At 31.5% G+C, this 17,497-nt stretch overlaps 3 protein-coding genes across 4 annotated transcripts; 2 read left to right on the forward strand and 1 right to left on the reverse strand.

Annotated features, from left to right (window-relative positions):
* The first annotated feature begins 3,636 nt into the window (after nt 1–3,636).
* LOC110649937 (uncharacterized) lies at nt 3,637–9,658 on the forward strand. Its single transcript, XM_021804693.2, has 7 exons — nt 3,637–4,489; nt 6,088–6,126; nt 6,217–6,287; nt 8,248–8,312; nt 8,407–8,496; nt 8,609–8,701; nt 8,901–9,658. Exons 1-7 carry the CDS (start codon nt 3,816–3,818, stop codon nt 9,300–9,302), a joined length of 1,434 nt encoding a protein of 477 aa, XP_021660385.2. The 5' UTR covers nt 3,637–3,815; the 3' UTR covers nt 9,303–9,658.
* A 1,416-nt stretch (nt 9,659–11,074) lies between these two features.
* LOC110649934 (purple acid phosphatase 17) lies at nt 11,075–12,942 on the forward strand. The gene is made up of 6 exons (XM_021804690.2): nt 11,075–11,272; nt 11,384–11,540; nt 11,636–11,743; nt 11,960–12,087; nt 12,205–12,401; nt 12,500–12,942. The coding sequence occupies exons 1-6, from the start codon at nt 11,075–11,077 to the stop codon at nt 12,711–12,713; spliced, it is 1,002 nt and encodes a 333-aa protein (XP_021660382.2). The 3' UTR covers nt 12,714–12,942.
* Nucleotides 11,165–17,120, reverse strand: LOC110649933 (disease resistance protein RUN1). Of its 2 annotated transcripts, none has more exons than XM_058131783.1 (4): nt 15,559–17,120; nt 15,180–15,455; nt 13,570–15,089; nt 11,165–11,297 (listed from the first exon to the last, which is right to left on the reverse strand). In XM_058131783.1, the coding sequence occupies exons 1-3, from the start codon at nt 16,609–16,611 to the stop codon at nt 13,575–13,577; spliced, it is 2,844 nt and encodes a 947-aa protein (XP_057987766.1). In that variant the 5' UTR covers nt 16,612–17,120; the 3' UTR covers nt 11,165–11,297; nt 13,570–13,574. The 2 variants fall into 2 exon arrangements, with proteins under 2 accessions (XP_057987766.1, XP_021660380.2); XM_021804688.2 differs by lacking the exon at nt 11,165–11,297 and having other exon boundaries at nt 13,422–15,089; nt 15,559–16,747; nt 16,915–17,118.
* Between the last annotated feature and the right edge of the window lie 377 nt (nt 17,121–17,497).

Raw genomic sequence — 17,497 nt, forward strand, 5'->3', positions numbered from 1 at the left:
TATAATGGAATCGAATTTCCATTTGCTGATTAAAGCACTTAACTGAAAATTTTAGTCCCTGAATCCTTGTTAGGGTTGTTTTCGACTAAATTTTATTGGAATATATTGTAATATATATTAAATTAAATTTAAAAAATAATATTTATATAGAATTCAAGTTTTTGAACTCCTTGAATTTTTAATAAATATAACACTCAATTATCATAATTACATTACAATAATTCTCTTTTATTTTTTTTTTGAAATCTTTGCATTATAGTTTTATTGTCAATCTTTCTAATGTAATTCACCAAATAATCATTTAAAAGCTAATCTCTCATTTAGCCATGCACGAAGTGAAATCTTTATGATATTCATTACAGAAAAATTCCTTTCCATGTCGATATAGCAATTGATAAGATCAATGATAACTTGCCAACCAAATATGCTAAGGAAGAAAATAATATACTTTCTTTGCACCAACCATTCTTAACAAGACCTTCGATTCATAAAATTCTAGAAAATTTTTTTGTCCACACACATTAATGACAAATTTCTCAAAATGAAATTTAAGTTTAACTAAATCAATAAATAAAATCAAATTAAATTGATTTTATTTTTTTTTAATTATTTTAATTCAATTCAATTTAATTTATATCAAGAGAACAGATTATATCTAATTTTATCTCAAAAGCTAGTTTAACAGTAAAAGATTTGCTCAGATCTTATATATAGCATAAGATTCTTATCTCAAACCAATGTAACGCAACACATCTCCCTTACGCCCAAGCACAAATATTTCGAGCATAAGCAAATATATTTATGGGTGACCTAATAATTGAAATAGAGTAACTCAACCTCTAAAATTAACTCAAATGGAGCAGATCTATATATAGTGTAAGTCTTTATCCTAAACTAATGTGAAAAATGATTCATTTCCTAATATGATTAGATGAATCAAGAGCCGGTATATTGTCTTATCCCACCTCGGTTTAGCTCTCTATACCAGTATGATAATTAAATATTATCTTTGCTTAGGAATGCAATGAAAGGAGGCGGTGGGTTATCTAATAATTCGTCTCGCTAAGTGCCACCTAGGGTTAGATGGTAAATTCCTTCCTATGGGTTTGGATTAAGTCGATGACGTCAACCGGTATCTCTAAATCTTGAACCTCAGAAGACTATGATCATCGTACTCAGATAATCCTATTTTTTATAATTAAGAAAAAAGCTGGTGCATGTTTCTTCATCTAGCATAAGGTTTTGAAAAAACAAAGGTGGTCATTGATTTCAAACCGTTTAGATCTCAAATCCAAGACTCAGTATCATCTTGAAGCCTCTGGATAAAATTTTTGCTCCAACAACTATGAAGATATTAAAGAAGCTTGTGAGGAACATGAACATGAACATATTTAATTAGTAGAGCTCTTAATTTACACTCTATTTAAAAGGAGATTTTATAAAAATAATAGAAAATTTTTAAAATTATGAATTTGTATTTAAAAGAATAATTAATTTTTAAAAGTAGGATTTTTAAACATTTTTGAAAATCTCCATTTTTAATCCTTAAAAAAAATTATCTCTTTAAAATATCTAAATATATTTCAAAATCATCACTTCAATTTCTCGCACAAATATAGATTCACTTATATTTTATCTAATTAAAAAAACTTAATAAATATAATTAAATTGTAAATTTTATTTAATATTTTGTTTAGGCACTCGAAAACGAAAAATATTTTTCTAATTAAAAGAAAATAAAATTATTTTTTTTAAATAATTTTTTAATTTTTTAAATTTTAATAATTTTACTAAAATATAAAAATACTTATATATATATATATATATATATGTATCATTAACAAAATAATTATTATTTAAATAATGAAAAATATTATATATATATATAAATTATTTTATTTAATATAAATAGAATTTTTAAATTATTATATTTTTTAAAATATATATAAACAAGGGTATATTAATAAATTAATATTTTTAAAATATATATATATATATATATATTTATGGAGAGTATAAAATAAAATAAAATTAAAAAAACATGGGAGAATACAATCAACTTTCAAGTGGCAAGATTCTATGGGTTAAAGAACCTAAGATGGACACGTGTTAGGAGGAGGTTGATTGAAGCGAAGCAAGTCGCCGCATATATAGAAAAACCTTTTTTTTTAAATTAAAATATAAACGGGTGGACACGTGTCACTTTGTGAGTGATAGAGTGATTGCAAAAGATGACGACAACGTTCGCGAATCTTATAGACTAGACGTGCAATTCTATGAGTTTCTTTCTCTATTATTTCGTCACTGCTTATCTTTTTTTTTTCTCTTGGTTACATCATTAATTATTCTGAATTTTTTTTTATTTTTTAAAAATTAAAGATTGCTTAATTTGTTGTAGAAAAAAATATGTTTACTAACACGTGGAGGAAATAAATAAAATAAAATAATTAAATTTTTTTTATGAAAATAAAAGAAATAAAGGGAAATAATTATATTTTTATTTAGAAAGAGAAAAGAAAATATTATATAAACATAATTCTCTACATTTTCGTATGAAAATTAAAAATATAAAAGATAAATAAGTAATTTTCAATTTAATAATAAATTTTCATTTATTCTTAAAAAAGACACTATAAGAGTGTATTTTTATTTTTGTATTTTTTATATAAAAATTATTTTATCATATTAAATATTTTTAAATTTTTATTATTAAAATATTATCTTAGAGATAGAATTAATTATCTAAAATTCTATTTACTACAATTTTTAAAAATTTTTAAAATTTTAAATTTACAATTTCAGATATTATAGAATTTCACTTATATTATATTATATATATATATATATATATATATTAATTTTAAATATTTATTAGTTAATAGCATTAATCTCATTTGTTTCCTCTCTAAAATAAAGAGAATTGTTATAAAAAGAAAATTGATTTTATTTCCTTTTCTCTTATAATTTTTTTTATTTAAATAAGAAAAAATTCGATCAATACTTTATTTCTGTACCAGTTGACGCTGATTATGTTTTTTCTAATATTTCAACCTTTTCATTTTAATTTTAATGTAATTTAAAAATTCTCTTTTAATTATGGTTATAAAAAATATTTAATTTTTAAAAATTTAATAATAAAATTTATTAATTTTAATTTTAAATTAATTTTAATTATATTTTAAATAATATATTTAATAATAATATCGACTAAATTACAAATATTTCAAATGGAAAGTATTTAAATTAAAAAAATGAAATTATTAAATAAATAAGAACTAATTAATACTTATATCAGAAGTTTATAGAATGAGTTTATATTTATCCTAAAAAATTTAATTTTAACAAAAAATAACTAAAAATAATTTTATCATAAAAAAAAGCTAAAAATAATATTAAGATTTTTGTGTTATTGATTTTTTTTATTTTTGGAGAACATAGTTATTGAAATTTGAAAGAATGAAAAAATATAAAACTATATAAAAAAAAATACAAAAGTCCAAATCCAATTGCTAAATTCAATAATGCATTTGTTGAAGGAATAAACTCAATAATATTAATTAATTAATTAATTAATTATTATGAAGGAAAGGAAAAAAAAAAATTGAAAATCCAGATATAGATTTGCCTATATTAGCAGAATTTCTCTTCGTTTCTCCTTCCAAGTAAAAATAGCAGAAACTCCGTAACCATATCTTCTGGTAGGACAAGCAATTTTCAGTTTGGGAGAGAAGACGCCTAAAGAAAACGATAACAAATCAATTTTTTTTTTTTGCTTTTCTGGGTTGTGGGTTCTATCATTTGAAGTTTCTCTGTTTATGATTTGTTCTACAGGAAGAACGATTGTAACACCAAGGGAAACTATCACTCCAATCTATAAGAACCCATCTCATTTCTCTCATTTTAATCCAATTCTCACCCCAAAACCATACCCTTTTCTTCTTCTCACAAGAATTTCACTCTTACACCTCAAAACTTCATTGATTCTTGCTAGAAAACCACCACCAGCACTACCGCCATCTTCATTCCTGGCAATGGAACAGTCTGGAGCTTCCTCGTCCGTGATGCTAACGTCCGGTGCCAGCGGGAGGATTAATGCGTTGTTTTCGGTACGAGCGTTAAAGAGTTTTTTAATACTGATAAACGCCGTCGTTCTGTTTCTGCTGCTCCCTTTCCGTGGCCGGAGACGGACAGTGCCCATTAATTTATCGACGGAGAAGCCTAAAGATTTTGAGAAGCTTCAGGAGTGTGGGACCCAGCGGAAGATGGTGCGGGTCCCAGCGACGATCGTGCCTTGGAAGAGTAGCGCATCATCTGGTGGTGGTGGTGGAGTGGCGGTGGATCAGGAGGTCGCGGCCAGGAGAGCCCTAGCAATCCGCCGGGTGTTACAGGATGATGACCCCAATTCGTTGAGGGAGTTTTCGCTGTTTGTTACCCCCAGAGGAGACACCATTTTTACCCAGTTGTGGACACCTGTTTCTGTCAGAATCAGGTAATTCTTGCCTAATATTTTAATTTTATTTTTTGATATAATATATGTTCATCAATTCTTCTTATAGATTTTCTTTATTTTGTGTGCTAATTATTATCACTAATCAGCCTTTAATATTTGATGACTTGATTTTTTTGTGTTTGATTATCTCCCAAAAGTTTATTTAATAGGGAAAATGGGTTAAATGAAATTTTAATATTGGAAAATGGAAATTTTTAAAATATTAATTCTTTGTTAGCTAGTTTTCAGAAACAAAATCAGGGTTCTTGAATCCTGCAATAGTCTTACTTCTCACTTGTCACTTTTACTATATGGATAAAAGGGTTTCTGTGGCTATTCTCTCATTAAAATGAACACATATACCTTTTTCTTGTTTACTTGAAGTGGTTTGGCTATGCATGGCATCATTTGGACATGGCATTTTCTTTCACTCTGGTTCAAGGATGGTTCAGATAGTTTATCTGCTTATTCTTCTTGTTCATACTGCTTGTTAATTTGAATATTACAATTCTTGGTGGTTCATTCTTAAAATCTGAAGTAGTTTGTCTTCACTTTGAATGTTGAAGCAACTACGCTAATAGATGCCTTTCCTACGGCCCTAATTGCTTAGAAGACATATTCTTTCATGTACAGCATCATTTACTATGGCCTGTTGTTTGAAACTGTGTACTCTCATATCCCTAAGGAATAATATCTTCTTTGAACAAATGGAATAATATCTTCTTTGCTAATTGGTGTAATAATTCCCTGTGCTCGGATCATATCCAATCCAATGGATTGTGAAACCAAAATAAAACTATTGCTATCTTTCCATGGCTGTTTCTCAATATCTATTTCACCTGGTCCCCTCCCTTATCTCATGTGCATAATGGTGCAGTGGTTTGTGAAATACTAGACAGACTGTTTTGTCATACTCTGCTATTGTATGTATATGTCCAAGACTGTCTTGTGTTATTTCTGACATACTAATCAGTTGGCACACAATTCTAAAATGTGATTAGCAGATACTTCAAGTAACACTCTATTGGCATGAATAAAAATTTTAAAAATAACTCTGATAAATAGATCCGCTCATATCAGTCTTGTTCAATAAGGAGGGCAAACGAGATTGTCATGGGCAGAGTGTCGGGTTTCATTTCATTATTGCTGTCTGCAATTCGGCTGATTTGAGACCATGATGAATTAAATTTCAACTTTGTTGGAAAAAAGATTTGAGGACTTCTGAATATTTAGATTATATTGACCTAACTTTTGAAAGGCTAACATTAAAGATTTGGATCAATAATTTAATCATTCACCTTTTAAAGAGGAACATGAACGTAAAAAGTGAAATGAGATGAATTTTTATCTTATGAAAATACATTCTCAATTATTTTCTTTTTAATTTCACAGTGATTATCAATTACTAGGAGGCCTGTTATCTGATGTCTAATTATTTTCAAATTAGTATACTTCTAATTTCTATAATGTATCCCTCAAATTTTAGTCCTTTCGAATTGATAGATATCCATCTTTCTCCCTTCCTTCATGTTTTGACTTTATGACGTTCTTTTGACTTGTATTGTCAGTGATTCTAATGTTACTATGCATCTTTGCAGGGGACTGGTGGTTCTTATGCATGGCCTAAATGAACACAGGTTCGTGATTTGCAACTAATTGTGCTCAGTAGTTATGTTCAAATGATCTGTAGTTTGATGATTTGCTCACAGTTCCATTATTTACAACAGTAGCAGATACAGTAATTTTGCAAAGCAGCTGAATGCTGAGGGGTTTAAGGTTTATGCAATGGATTGGATTGGTAAGGTTAACGCTATTTGAAATCTATCATGATTCTTTTTCATAATGAGCCAAACTAATCTCTCTGCACTTACTTGAAAATGTTGTCTTGAACTTTCACAATCATTGTTCCAGTCATTATGTTGTTTCAAATTTCCATGACTTTTCTATTTAGTCACATTTATTAGTTCTATAACCGGGATTAGAAGTGAATGCAGATGATACTGCATTCCTATTCTGCTCTTAATAATCCTATAGGTGTCCTTATCTGTTTGATTGACAATTTAACCAGAAAATGATAGAAGTGGGCTGCAGTTGTGACCAGATGCCTGGAAACATATCCTACAGTGATCTTGTTAGTGGGAATACTAACGTAGTAAGTATTTATTGATGGGCGTTCTTCCAATAAAAAAAAAAATATCAGTGCCATTGTTAAATGTAAGGAAAGCAATGGCCTTATCATTCCCTTTTATTTGTCCTCATGCTACTACCATAATCTCAAACTTAAGATAAGTTCCTCAGATGGCAGGAATGGTGATTCTGCTTCTGTTAAGGTTCAGGAGTCATATTCATTTGTTGGGTAAAGAGGAAAAAACAAAAACAAACAATAGACAAAGGGGAGGAGGTGCGGGAAGAGAAAAGTTGACTTATTTAATCCTAACATTCTCTGACATATCCATGCAAAGACAAACACATGTATGGACACAATTTGAAATAAATATTTCTCACTAAGGTGAGTTGTAACCAATGCAGCTCTGAAATCTTTGATGGTAACATCTTTGAAACGATGGGGTTTATGTTCCTGAATTGCGAAGTGCATCCTATTCATATTTAAGGTTGAATTTTTTTTGATGAATATTAATTTGAGTTCACAAACTTGTTATGTGGTAAAACAGCAAGAACAAGCTCCTCAGATGTAGAAAATCTCAGGAACAATTTCAAATTTCAATGCTTTTTCAGTGGCCAGCACAAATATGCTAACATGAGCATTACACTTGCTTTGTGTTTTCACATGCATTATCATGATAGTTTGTCAAGGCTAGTATTTCTTAATTTTAAGTAACATAGAGCAAAGGACTGAAAAGGACTGAATACACTTTATTTTTTTTTTCCTTTTAAAAAATTTCATCTAAACCATATTCAATGGTTAGGATAGAATCTAAGCTCTAAGAATAAGCTGATGATGATGATAATAGTTATTAAAAAATGTTGCTGTAAACGTTATGTAATCCATGCATTCATGCTTTTGGCTTTTTAAGTGTTTTGTGATCTAGAGATCACTGTTCTTCAACGATGCATCTATATTTGGATGTTGCAGGTTGAGATGTACATTGGTGCGAAAAAAGTAACTTGTGAAGCTTCTCTTGATAAGTAAGCATGTTATTTGCATGTATTGTGTCTGACCTTCCTTATCTAAAATTGCAAAGGGAGGATGCATGATTTGAAAATAAGAGAAGGCCTCCTTGAATGTTTTCCCATTTTATGAGCTAGAAAGAGAAGATTTAGGTGTGACAGATTGTATATGTTTCCCCCTCATTGATAGATTTCTATTTGGTAATTTTAGTTTCTCTTGCCCCATTCTCTCTCTGGAGTCATTATTTTAAGAATAGACCTGAAAACTGAACCTTCTCTAGGTGCATCCTTACATGGGCTTTCAGTTTGGAGACCATCTAGCGTTTCTTATACCAGTGAAGTTATATTTTTACAACTGATTAGCTTCTGATCCTGAAAATAGCTTATGGAATATTACATTTCTCCAGTAGTCTTAAGTTCTATGCTTTCATTTTCTTTATGTTCACATGTTATGTTCTACTTTCCTTCTTCCAACAAAACGAGATTCCTTTGGTCATTTTTATGCTTTCCTCCCTCTTTCTCTGTCGTATTTGCTTGAGCTACTTATTTGACATCTTCCAGTTATGTAGTTCCAATTTCTGATTATCTTATGTACACATTTTCTTCTGTTGTTTCTTCTTTCATAACAGGACACGGTGGGAGTGATGGCCTTCATGCATATGTTCCTTCTCTCGATTATGCTGTCAGTGATTTGGTATGTTTTTGAGTTCATTTATAAGCTAAAGATAAGATTTTTTTTTGTTTAATGAGCCTAAGTGTATTCATCTTTTCTGTTCAACTTTGGATAGAAATCTTTTCTCGATAAAGTTTTAGGAGACAATCCTGGGCTTCCATGTTTTTGCTTTGGACACTCAACAGGAGCAGCCATTGTTCTGAAGGTAAGGCTGGAAGATAGTTATAAGTTCCTCTGCAATAATTTGAGTTTCTATTCTCGTTATGTTACATAGAATCAAATTGTTATCTTCACTTCTATTACATGAGCAATTGCAGGCGGTGCTGGATCCAAAAGTAGAAGCCCGTGTAGCTGGTGTAGTACTGACTTCCCCTGCAGTAGGAGTTCAGCCATCCCATCCTATTTTTGTGGTAAGAATCCTCTGCCTTTGTAAATCCCTTCATATCTTGCCTTTAAAACCATAAGGTTATAAAGGAATGAGATGTGCTTCTTTTTTTTTTTTTTGCTTTCTTTCTTTTTTAAAGTGCCAAAATATGTATGCTGATTAAGATGCAATTGGTGAGCAGGATCTTCTGTAAATTTATTATTTCCTTATTTTGTCCACCCCAGGTACTGGCCCCAATTTTCTCAGTTTTATTGCCAAGGTTGCAACTTAGTGCTGCAAACAAGAAGGGCACGCTAGTTTCTCGTGATCCAGAGGCGCTAATAGCCAAGTATTCAGACCCATTAGTGTACACTGGATCCATTAGGGTAAGAACTGGGTATGAAATTCTGCGAATTACAACTTACTTGCAGCAAAATCTGAGCAGAATGAGAGTACCCTTTCTAGTTCTGCATGGTACTGCTGACACCGTAACTGACCCAGAAGCTTCACAAAAACTTTATGATGAAGCATCCTCAACTGACAAAACCATAAAATTATTTGAAGGATTCTTACATGATCTCCTATTTGAACCAGAAGGACAAGATATCATGAATGACATAATTGAATGGTTGAGTTGTAGGTTATAAGGTTTGGTAGTGCAACAAAAGAAGTTATTGGATATTTAGCCAAGAACTAGAAGATCCTAAAAGCCATCAGCATCTTTAGGGATTTGCTGCTTGAATGAAGCTTTCCTATTAAGTAGACCAGAACTTGTGCTGCTGAATAAGATTCATCATTTTTATGTTGAAACCTGAACCATGTTGCTTTTTGATTGATTGTAATGCTATTTGAGTATCAAGCATTCAAGTCAACTGCCTTTGCTTTTGCTCTCTCTGAACTCTGATTGTAGTAAACTAAGAAGCAGAAATATGAGAAACTAGCTAAATGTCCGTGCTTTGCACCTTGCTATTGATCATATATATATATGGATTAAACTTTTTTACTTTGCTTTCTAGCTGAGTCAGAGATGATGAACTAGAACAACAAATTCTTCTTTACTTAAAAAGCGTGAATCAAACATAAATCTTCATCATCAAATCCAGTTGCTTCTAAGATCAACATCATTATCCATTTCTTGAGGTTCCTTCTGGCTGATTGGGATGCATAGCACATAAAAGCTTCACCTCCACCTCCACCTCCACAACAAGAGACTTATTGGAGGCTAGACCCACTCACTCCCAATAGTTTCTTGAACCAATAATTATTGGGTCCTGCACACCTAATAATTTTTTTGAACAAAGGTGACGAAAGTAAGTCTTATAAATATAAAAGTGGATCTAAAAATAAATAAAAGTTATCAAACACATATAATACCAATTAAAAAGTTCTAAATATAGATTTTAATAAAAAGGATTCAAGATGTATAAATAATAATAAATTGAGAGTTTAGTAAAAAAAAAATTTTTAAAAATTGAAAGGGTTTTTTTTTTTTTTTTTTTTTTTGGTGTGGGGGGGCGGGGGGGGGGGTGGAGGGACTTGAAGAATAGAAAATTCTAAAATAAGCACATATTTGTTTACATTGAGAATATTAGATCAAATTAATACAGTGTTAGTGTTATTAATGTTTTGCCTAGCTTGATTTGATCCATTGATTAAAAATATATCACTTATTTAATAAGTATTAAGAGAGTATATAGCTTAATTTATGAAAATCAACTCATAAACATTTAGTCCTTATAAATTAATTTGAGTTTTTATAAACATTTAAAATTTTAAGCAGATACATATTCGATAAAGCATTTATAAATAACTGATAAACAGTTTATGTGTTTAGTAAAAAAATAGTTTAGAAGTAAATTTATTATTAAATAAATAAATAAATATTAAATGAGATTTATGAAGAAATTTTAAAATTAAATAAACATAATATATTTGAGTCAAAAAAAGAGCTTTTAATGAAAGTATTATTTTAAATATTGTTAAAAAAATTATTTTATTATTTCAGAATTTTTACAATTAAAACATATAAATTTAATTTTAAATTAATTTTAACTAACATATTTCAAACAGATTGAAAATATGGATAAGAATTTTTGGTAAAATGGAGAGGATAATATTAAAAGAGTGAAGGGATTTAATTACTTGATCTAAAGTGAAGGACAATATTAAAAGAGATGATGTTAAAATAACCGAATATCCTGTAGAATCGCATCTCAAACATTCGTGTGACAGGCATATTCGCATATCCCTTCCTCCCACTGTGGGGAATGTGTCCCCATTCTTTCACTTGCTCTGTCTGTCTGTCTGTCATTTGATTTCTCATTCCCATGCATTCTCTTCTCTTCTTTCAAAGCTTTTCTTTCTTATCATTACATTATATAAACACATGTCTAGTTAGTCTCTTCATGCCACAGCAGCCATGGCAGCCCTCTTTATCAGCAACTCATTTGTGCTCACATGCTGCCTTGTAATTTTAACCTCTATGCTCTTCTCCTCATATGCTGAGCTTCTACGATTTCAACACCCTCCAAAATCTCCTCATGGGTCTCTTAGCTTTTTGGTCCTTGGTGATTGGGGTAGACGAGGTGCTTTCAACCAGTCTCTTGTTGCTCTTCAGGTTCTTCCTTCTTTTATATATGTCTCTGCTTGAAACAAGAATTCAAGAACTTACAGATCATAATTTCGATACCATTTTGATTTATAATGATTTTTTTGTTTTGGTTAATAGATGGGAAGGATTGGAGAGAAGCTGGACATAGATTTTGTAGTATCAACAGGGGATAATTTCTATGAAAATGGATTGAAAAGTGAACAAGACCATGCATTTCAAGAATCTTTTACTAAAATCTACACTGCTAAAAGCCTCCAGAAGCAGTGGTACAGCGGCAAGTTCCAAAACTAAAGCTACTTATTATTTATTGAATATATATTTTAATTATCTTTTCTTAAAGAATGTATATATTTGTATTGATTATTGCAGTTCTGGGTAACCATGATTATAGAGGCAATGCAGAAGCACAATTGAGTCCTCACCTTAGAAACCTTGATAGCAGATGGCTTTGTTTAAGATCTTTCATTGTAGATGCTGGTTGGTTTCTTCTTCAATTTAAATTCATATGCATTTTCTCTTCTTTTAATCTTTATTTAAAAAATAATCTTGCAGATGATGTATTAAACCTTAGCATTCAATTATTAGTTCAATGATCAACTTTTGAAGTATTATCTTAAACTCGGTCGATCATGCATCCAAAAGGGACATCGAATTTCTGTAAATACTAACTAAAATTATTCTTGGGTTGAATAGAATTGGCTGAAATATTCTTTGTGGACACCACTCCTTTTGTCGATGTCTACTTCAGTGATGGAGAGGGCCATAGTTACGACTGGAAGGGCATCCCCTCTCGCAAGTCTTACATTGCAAATCTAATAAAGGTATTTATTTTTTTTGTTTATTTATTTTTACTAATCTGAATTCTTCATGATCTCAATTGCTCTGAACTTCTGAACAAATGAAATTTTATGTAATTTTTTTTTTTCTGAATGATAAAGGATCTAGAATTGGCATTGAGGGAATCATATGCCAAATGGAAGATCGTTATTGGTCATCATGCAATCAGAAGCATTGGACATCATGGGGACACCCAAGAACTCGTAGATAAGCTTCTTCCAGTACTCATGGCCAACAATGTTGATTTTTACATGAATGGACATGACCATTGCCTTGAACATATCAGTGACACAAAGAGGTACCTTATTTAAAAACAAATTCATCCCAATTGCATAATTATAAACAAGAGCAAAAGTTCTTATTTTTAATTCTAAGATGATTTTGATACCATGGCAGTCCAATACAATTTCTGACAAGTGGAGCGGGGTCTAAAGCTTGGAGGGGAGACCTTAAAGAATTGAACAGAGAAGGTCTAAAATTTTTCTACGATGGCCAAGGTTTTATGTCAGTGCAGTTGACTCAAACTGAAGCAGAGATTGCATTCTATGATGTTTTTGGTAATATTTTGCATAGATGGACCACAACCAAGTTGCTTTACCAATCGCTATAAGAATTTAGAGCTAGAAGACATTGTAACCCAATTTGTGTTAATGGGGGATTAGATATTAGACAAAATACAAGACATCATTTTCTCATACATTTTTAAAGCATGATTACCCCCCCAAAAAAAATTGTAGATTTTATTAGGAAAAGTAGTTTGAAGGTTGTATTTTATTTTGTAGAATTAGGGTATTTATTATAATTATTATCATTAATTAAGGAATGTTAATCTTTTATAATTTTATCATTATCTAATTATTTTTAAATGGATCCATTTAATGATTGTGCCATTTATAATAATAATGATTGATAAATGAAAACAAATAAAAAAATTCAATTGAACTTCTTACTCATAAGAAAATTTAATCTCATGTTTAAAATGTGGCTTACAAATATCTCTAATCATAATTAAATAGGAAAAATGCACATGCAATTGCTAAAAGAAACTAGCTAATACAATTAATTATGATAATGAGCAATAATCATAAATCATAAAAAAATAATGATGTGGATCAACGAGGTTGGCATGAGTGGTAAAGGATAATGTATCTTTTAAGCAAAATCGAGTGCTTGATTATTATGAATGGAGAAAATTCTCGTTATGAGTGTTTTATCCCCATAATTGGTCTCCGATGGGAGTAAAACTAGGCCTAATCCAATGAGTTAGGAGATATCAGTGGTTTAATAAAAAAAAAAAAAAAAAAAACAATGATGTGGATGATACAGAATAGCATTTATTATAGCAAGAAACATCTAAGAAAAATTCTGAAAAAACAAGTCTTGTTCCACCAATAATCCAAGTGACAATAACAATATATGACAAGGGAAAATTCTGTTAATTGGGCTAATGCATAAGATGGCTATACCTTCACTAGAGCTCTTTTGATCTCTTAGCTTGTGGTTCTTTGTCCAAGCAGCCTCTTCCACTGGAATAATTAGAGCCATCTTCACGGCTTCGCTTAATGAAGGCACCACCACTCACTCCTGAATTCTCATCTTCAGGACTGATAATTATTTGGCTGGAGTCTAGCACCTCTTCCTCGTATACTACATGGAGCCCAAATTTCTTCACATACAAGGCTGTACCATGTATACTGAACCTAACCTCAATGTGACTAGCTGTCCTGATTGTATCCTGGGAAACTGTATCAAATAACTTATTGCGAGACAAATAGAAAAGCCAAGTGTGATCTGATTCAAGATAGTGCACCATTGATAAACAACGACTATCAAGTTCATGCTTCCAAGTATTGTTCATGATTTTAATAAAACATGCAAGATCTAGATCATAGAAGCAAGATGAATCTCGATCTTTAATTAAAAAGACGGCAAAAACAGCAAATCCCATCCACTTGCAATCAACCCACCCTGGTGGCAGTTGTATAGTTGCAGAAGAGCAGTAATCATTAGAAAGCCACAAGCTTTGATGGCTGAACCACTCTGGAATTTCATTTCCAGGAACAACAACATCAAATCCAGGTTTTAAATTATATTCCCGGGGTACCATAGCAGAACTTTGATCTTCTCTATGAGAGAAAGAGAGACACCCCTTCTGGTATTTTCTTAGCATTGTAAACACAAAGCTGTTGTGGGTTTGATTCCCACCCAACTTAAAGCAATTAGAAAGATTTAATCGCAAAGATTGCAAACTGCATAGGTCTAAAATTTCCAATGAAGTGCATGCTTGTGCTGTTACGAAATTCAAGTTTGATGGAAGTTTTTGCAATGATTGAAGCATCTTGCAATCATCCAAATGGAGTTGTTCGAGCTTAGGAAATGCATTGATACTTGCAGGTAAGGTGTGGAAATTGTTTCCATCCAGATTTAATGACAATAATGAGGGTAAGGAGCTGAAATTGTTAGGGACTATTTGTTCCTGCAGACCACAATAACTAAGATCTAACCATATTAGAGAGCTAAAACCCATCAAATTTGAGCCTTTAACTGGCAAGAAAGATAAGAGGGACCTCTCAGTTTCAGGCAGTTGTCTTTGACATCCTCTGAGCGATAGCATCTTAAGATTCTTGAAGAGTGAGAGAGAAGCAGATGGCTGCTTTATTGCAGTTCCACTTAAATCAAGCTCCTCCAAACTTTCCAAACGTTCCAATTCCTCCATCATGTAGTCAAGTCTCAAACAACCAGAGAGATTTAAAATTTTAAGGGTTTTTAAGCCATATAGACTGCTCGGAACACTTTCAAGCATTTTACAGTCTTTCAAGTTCAATAAAACTAGTCCATCAAGAATCCCAATGGATTGGTCAATCTCATGCAGTTCTGTACAACCTTCAAGAATAAGCTCCTCAAGATTTGGAGCCCCTCTAAAGTCTGGTGTCTTGACAAGACTTTGGGAGTGACTGAGTTGCAGGATTTTCAACTTGTTAAATTGCTGCACGTTAAAGATGATAACAGATACTATAGGTTTAGCCATTGTGAACTAAAACTCTTCTTCAAAATAAATAAATTATAACTTTTATACCTTTACACCCTTCCAAAGTTGTTTAGCCTTGCTGTAGCACATATTAATTTCAACAAGTTCCTTGGATTGGAAGGTTTTTGGGAATTTTTTGAAAGGATATCCATGCCATTCTAGAAATCGCAAGTCATTAGAAAGATATTCAAGACCCTCTGAGAAGTTCACATTATGAAATATCAGCAATCTGAGTTTGTTCAGCTTCACGAAAGCTTTAGAACTCAAAGATGCCCGTTTTGGTCGTTGCAAGTCTAGGACAATGCCTTCAACATCTTCTGTTCCCTAAACAATTAGGCAGACAAGCTTAAAGTGATACAGCAAGCGATTTAATCCACTAAATCCAATATATTTTTTTTTTAAAATAGAAAAATAAAGGGGAAAGTACCGAATTTCTTGTGCAGACATGAAAGATGTCCTGATAAAGCCACAGCCTACTACGTTTTCCAGGTTCTTTTGGGGACTCTTGTCGAACAATTTTCCAACCCATTTCTTGTAGCAAATCATGCATCAATAACCTTCGACCAACAATTCTTATAAGAGATTTATCAATTAGAACTCTTATTCCAATATCGGGGTAAAAATGACAACCATCCATTATCTTTATTACAAGATCTTTGTTCTTTCCTTTGAAGAAACATGCTATATCTAGGAATATTTGTTTTTCTGTATCCTCTAATCCATCAAAACTTATTTTAAGTGTATCCAAAATTTTTTTTTCGGGATTTTCTTTCATCTTGTCTAATGCAGCTCTCCATTCATCCAAAGTTTTACCAAACAAGAAGGAACCCAAAACTTCAAGGGCTAATGGAAGGCCACTGGCATAATGCACCACATTAGATGATAACTTCTCATATTCTTCTGGAGGCTGGTAATTTTGGAAGGCTCTTAAACTTAGAAGTTGAAGAGCTTCAGTATTATCTAGTCCTTTAGCCTTGTATATTTTATCCACTCCATGACTAATAAGCAAATGCTCATCTCTAGTAGTAACAAGAATTCTACTCCCTGAACCAAACCAATCAATTTTTCCAGCTAGTTTTTGCAATTGGTTTAGTTGATCCAAATCATCCATAACAATCAACACCCTTTTGAACCGTAGCTTGCTTCTTATCATGTCCATTCCATTATACACATTCCATAATTTAACCTTTTTCTCCTTAAGAATTTCAGAAAGAAGCTGTTCTTGTAAAGAAACCAGGCCAACTTTCGATGAAACTTCCCTAACATTGGCAAGAAAGGCCGAGCCCTCAAACTGATAAGACAGAGAATTGTAAAAAGTTCTTGCAATGGTTGTCTTTCCTATTCCTCCCATTCCACAAATTCCTACCATGCGAACATCCTGTACTCCTATATCCATATATGAGCTCAACTCCTCCAAACGAGAATCCATTCCCACTAAGATGGATTTTGGGTTTGATGGACAAGAAGGAAAAGATGACATGGCTTCTTAACAAGAAACAGGAAAAATATATACTTTTGAAAATTTTCTATCTTGTGTTTCTTGTCAACCAAACAGATCGAGAAGAGCTAATTCAGTAAAAGGGAAGAAGCCCATGAAAGTATTGCCAAAAGGTTATCTACAAGTCGAATTACATACACAAAAAGAAATCTGAGAAGGTGAAGAAACAATTGACACAAGAACAAAACAAGGTTTAACAAAACTAAAAAGAAACTGAAACTTCTTGATTTGAGTCACTCAATTGTGCATTAGATGGAATTAAATATAATTAACAGTAATCAATACCTGAAGAAAAGAATCTGGAAAACACCTCAAAAAAATGGAGTCCTAAGAAAAGAATCTCTTGTTTGGTCTTCCCCGGAGAGTAGAGTAGTTCTGAGTTCATCATCTGTTTTTTAATTGACAAGTGGATTCTCTTTCCGCATGATCAGCCAATCATGAACTGCCACTGTTACCATATGCATTTTCCTATCATTTTAATTTTGACATTAATTTTCCCTAACTTGTTTTGTTCAGGTGATAGTCAATATTTTTTTTTAATTTTTTAAAGAAAACTCTTGATCGCAAATCGATTTGGAATAAATTTGAAATTAGTTTGAGTTAATGATTTAAGAGCTTATATTTGAGTCGGGTCAACTACAGGGATCGATTTCGGCCTCCTATTTCTAAGTCCTAAACTGAATAGATCAAAATCTGCGATTTAATTTGTTAATTTTGATTCAATTCATTTTTTTTAAATAGTGGCTCTTCAAGGGGTCACATAGACTAAATTATTTTTAAACTGAAAATGGAACCATTAAAAATTAAAATCCGAGCCAGAATTATCGAAAAAAAAAATTGAAAATCAAAATCAATTGAAACCGAATTG

This window comes from Hevea brasiliensis, chromosome 13 (genome assembly GCF_030052815.1).
Source record: "Hevea brasiliensis isolate MT/VB/25A 57/8 chromosome 13, ASM3005281v1, whole genome shotgun sequence".
Taxonomy (NCBI): domain Eukaryota; kingdom Viridiplantae; phylum Streptophyta; class Magnoliopsida; order Malpighiales; family Euphorbiaceae; genus Hevea; species Hevea brasiliensis.

Bases quoted from the DNA above. Each gene is read 5' to 3' on its own strand.
- LOC110649937 (XM_021804693.2), top strand. From the start codon at position 3,816: ATGATTTGTTCTACAGGAAGAACGATTGTAACACCAAGGGAAACTATC. The intron at 6,288-8,247 runs GTAAGGTTAACG...CTTTCATAACAG, and splicing joins TTATGCAATGGATTGGATTG to GACACGGTGGGAGTGATGGC. The intron at 8,497-8,608 runs GTAAGGCTGGAA...GAGCAATTGCAG, and splicing joins GAGCAGCCATTGTTCTGAAG to GCGGTGCTGGATCCAAAAGT.
- LOC110649934 (XM_021804690.2), top strand. From the start codon at position 11,075: ATGGCAGCCCTCTTTATCAGCAACTCATTTGTGCTCACATGCTGCCTT. The intron at 12,088-12,204 runs GTATTTATTTTT...TGAATGATAAAG, and splicing joins ACATTGCAAATCTAATAAAG to GATCTAGAATTGGCATTGAG. The intron at 12,402-12,499 runs GTACCTTATTTA...ATACCATGGCAG, and splicing joins CATATCAGTGACACAAAGAG to TCCAATACAATTTCTGACAA.
- LOC110649933 (XM_058131783.1), bottom strand. From the start codon at position 16,611: ATGTCATCTTTTCCTTCTTGTCCATCAAACCCAAAATCCATCTTAGTG. The intron at 15,456-15,558 runs GTACTTTCCCCT...CTAATTGTTTAG, and splicing joins ATGTCTGCACAAGAAATTCG to GGAACAGAAGATGTTGAAGG. The intron at 15,090-15,179 runs GTATAAAAGTTA...TTTAACGTGCAG, and splicing joins AACTTTGGAAGGGTGTAAAG to CAATTTAACAAGTTGAAAAT.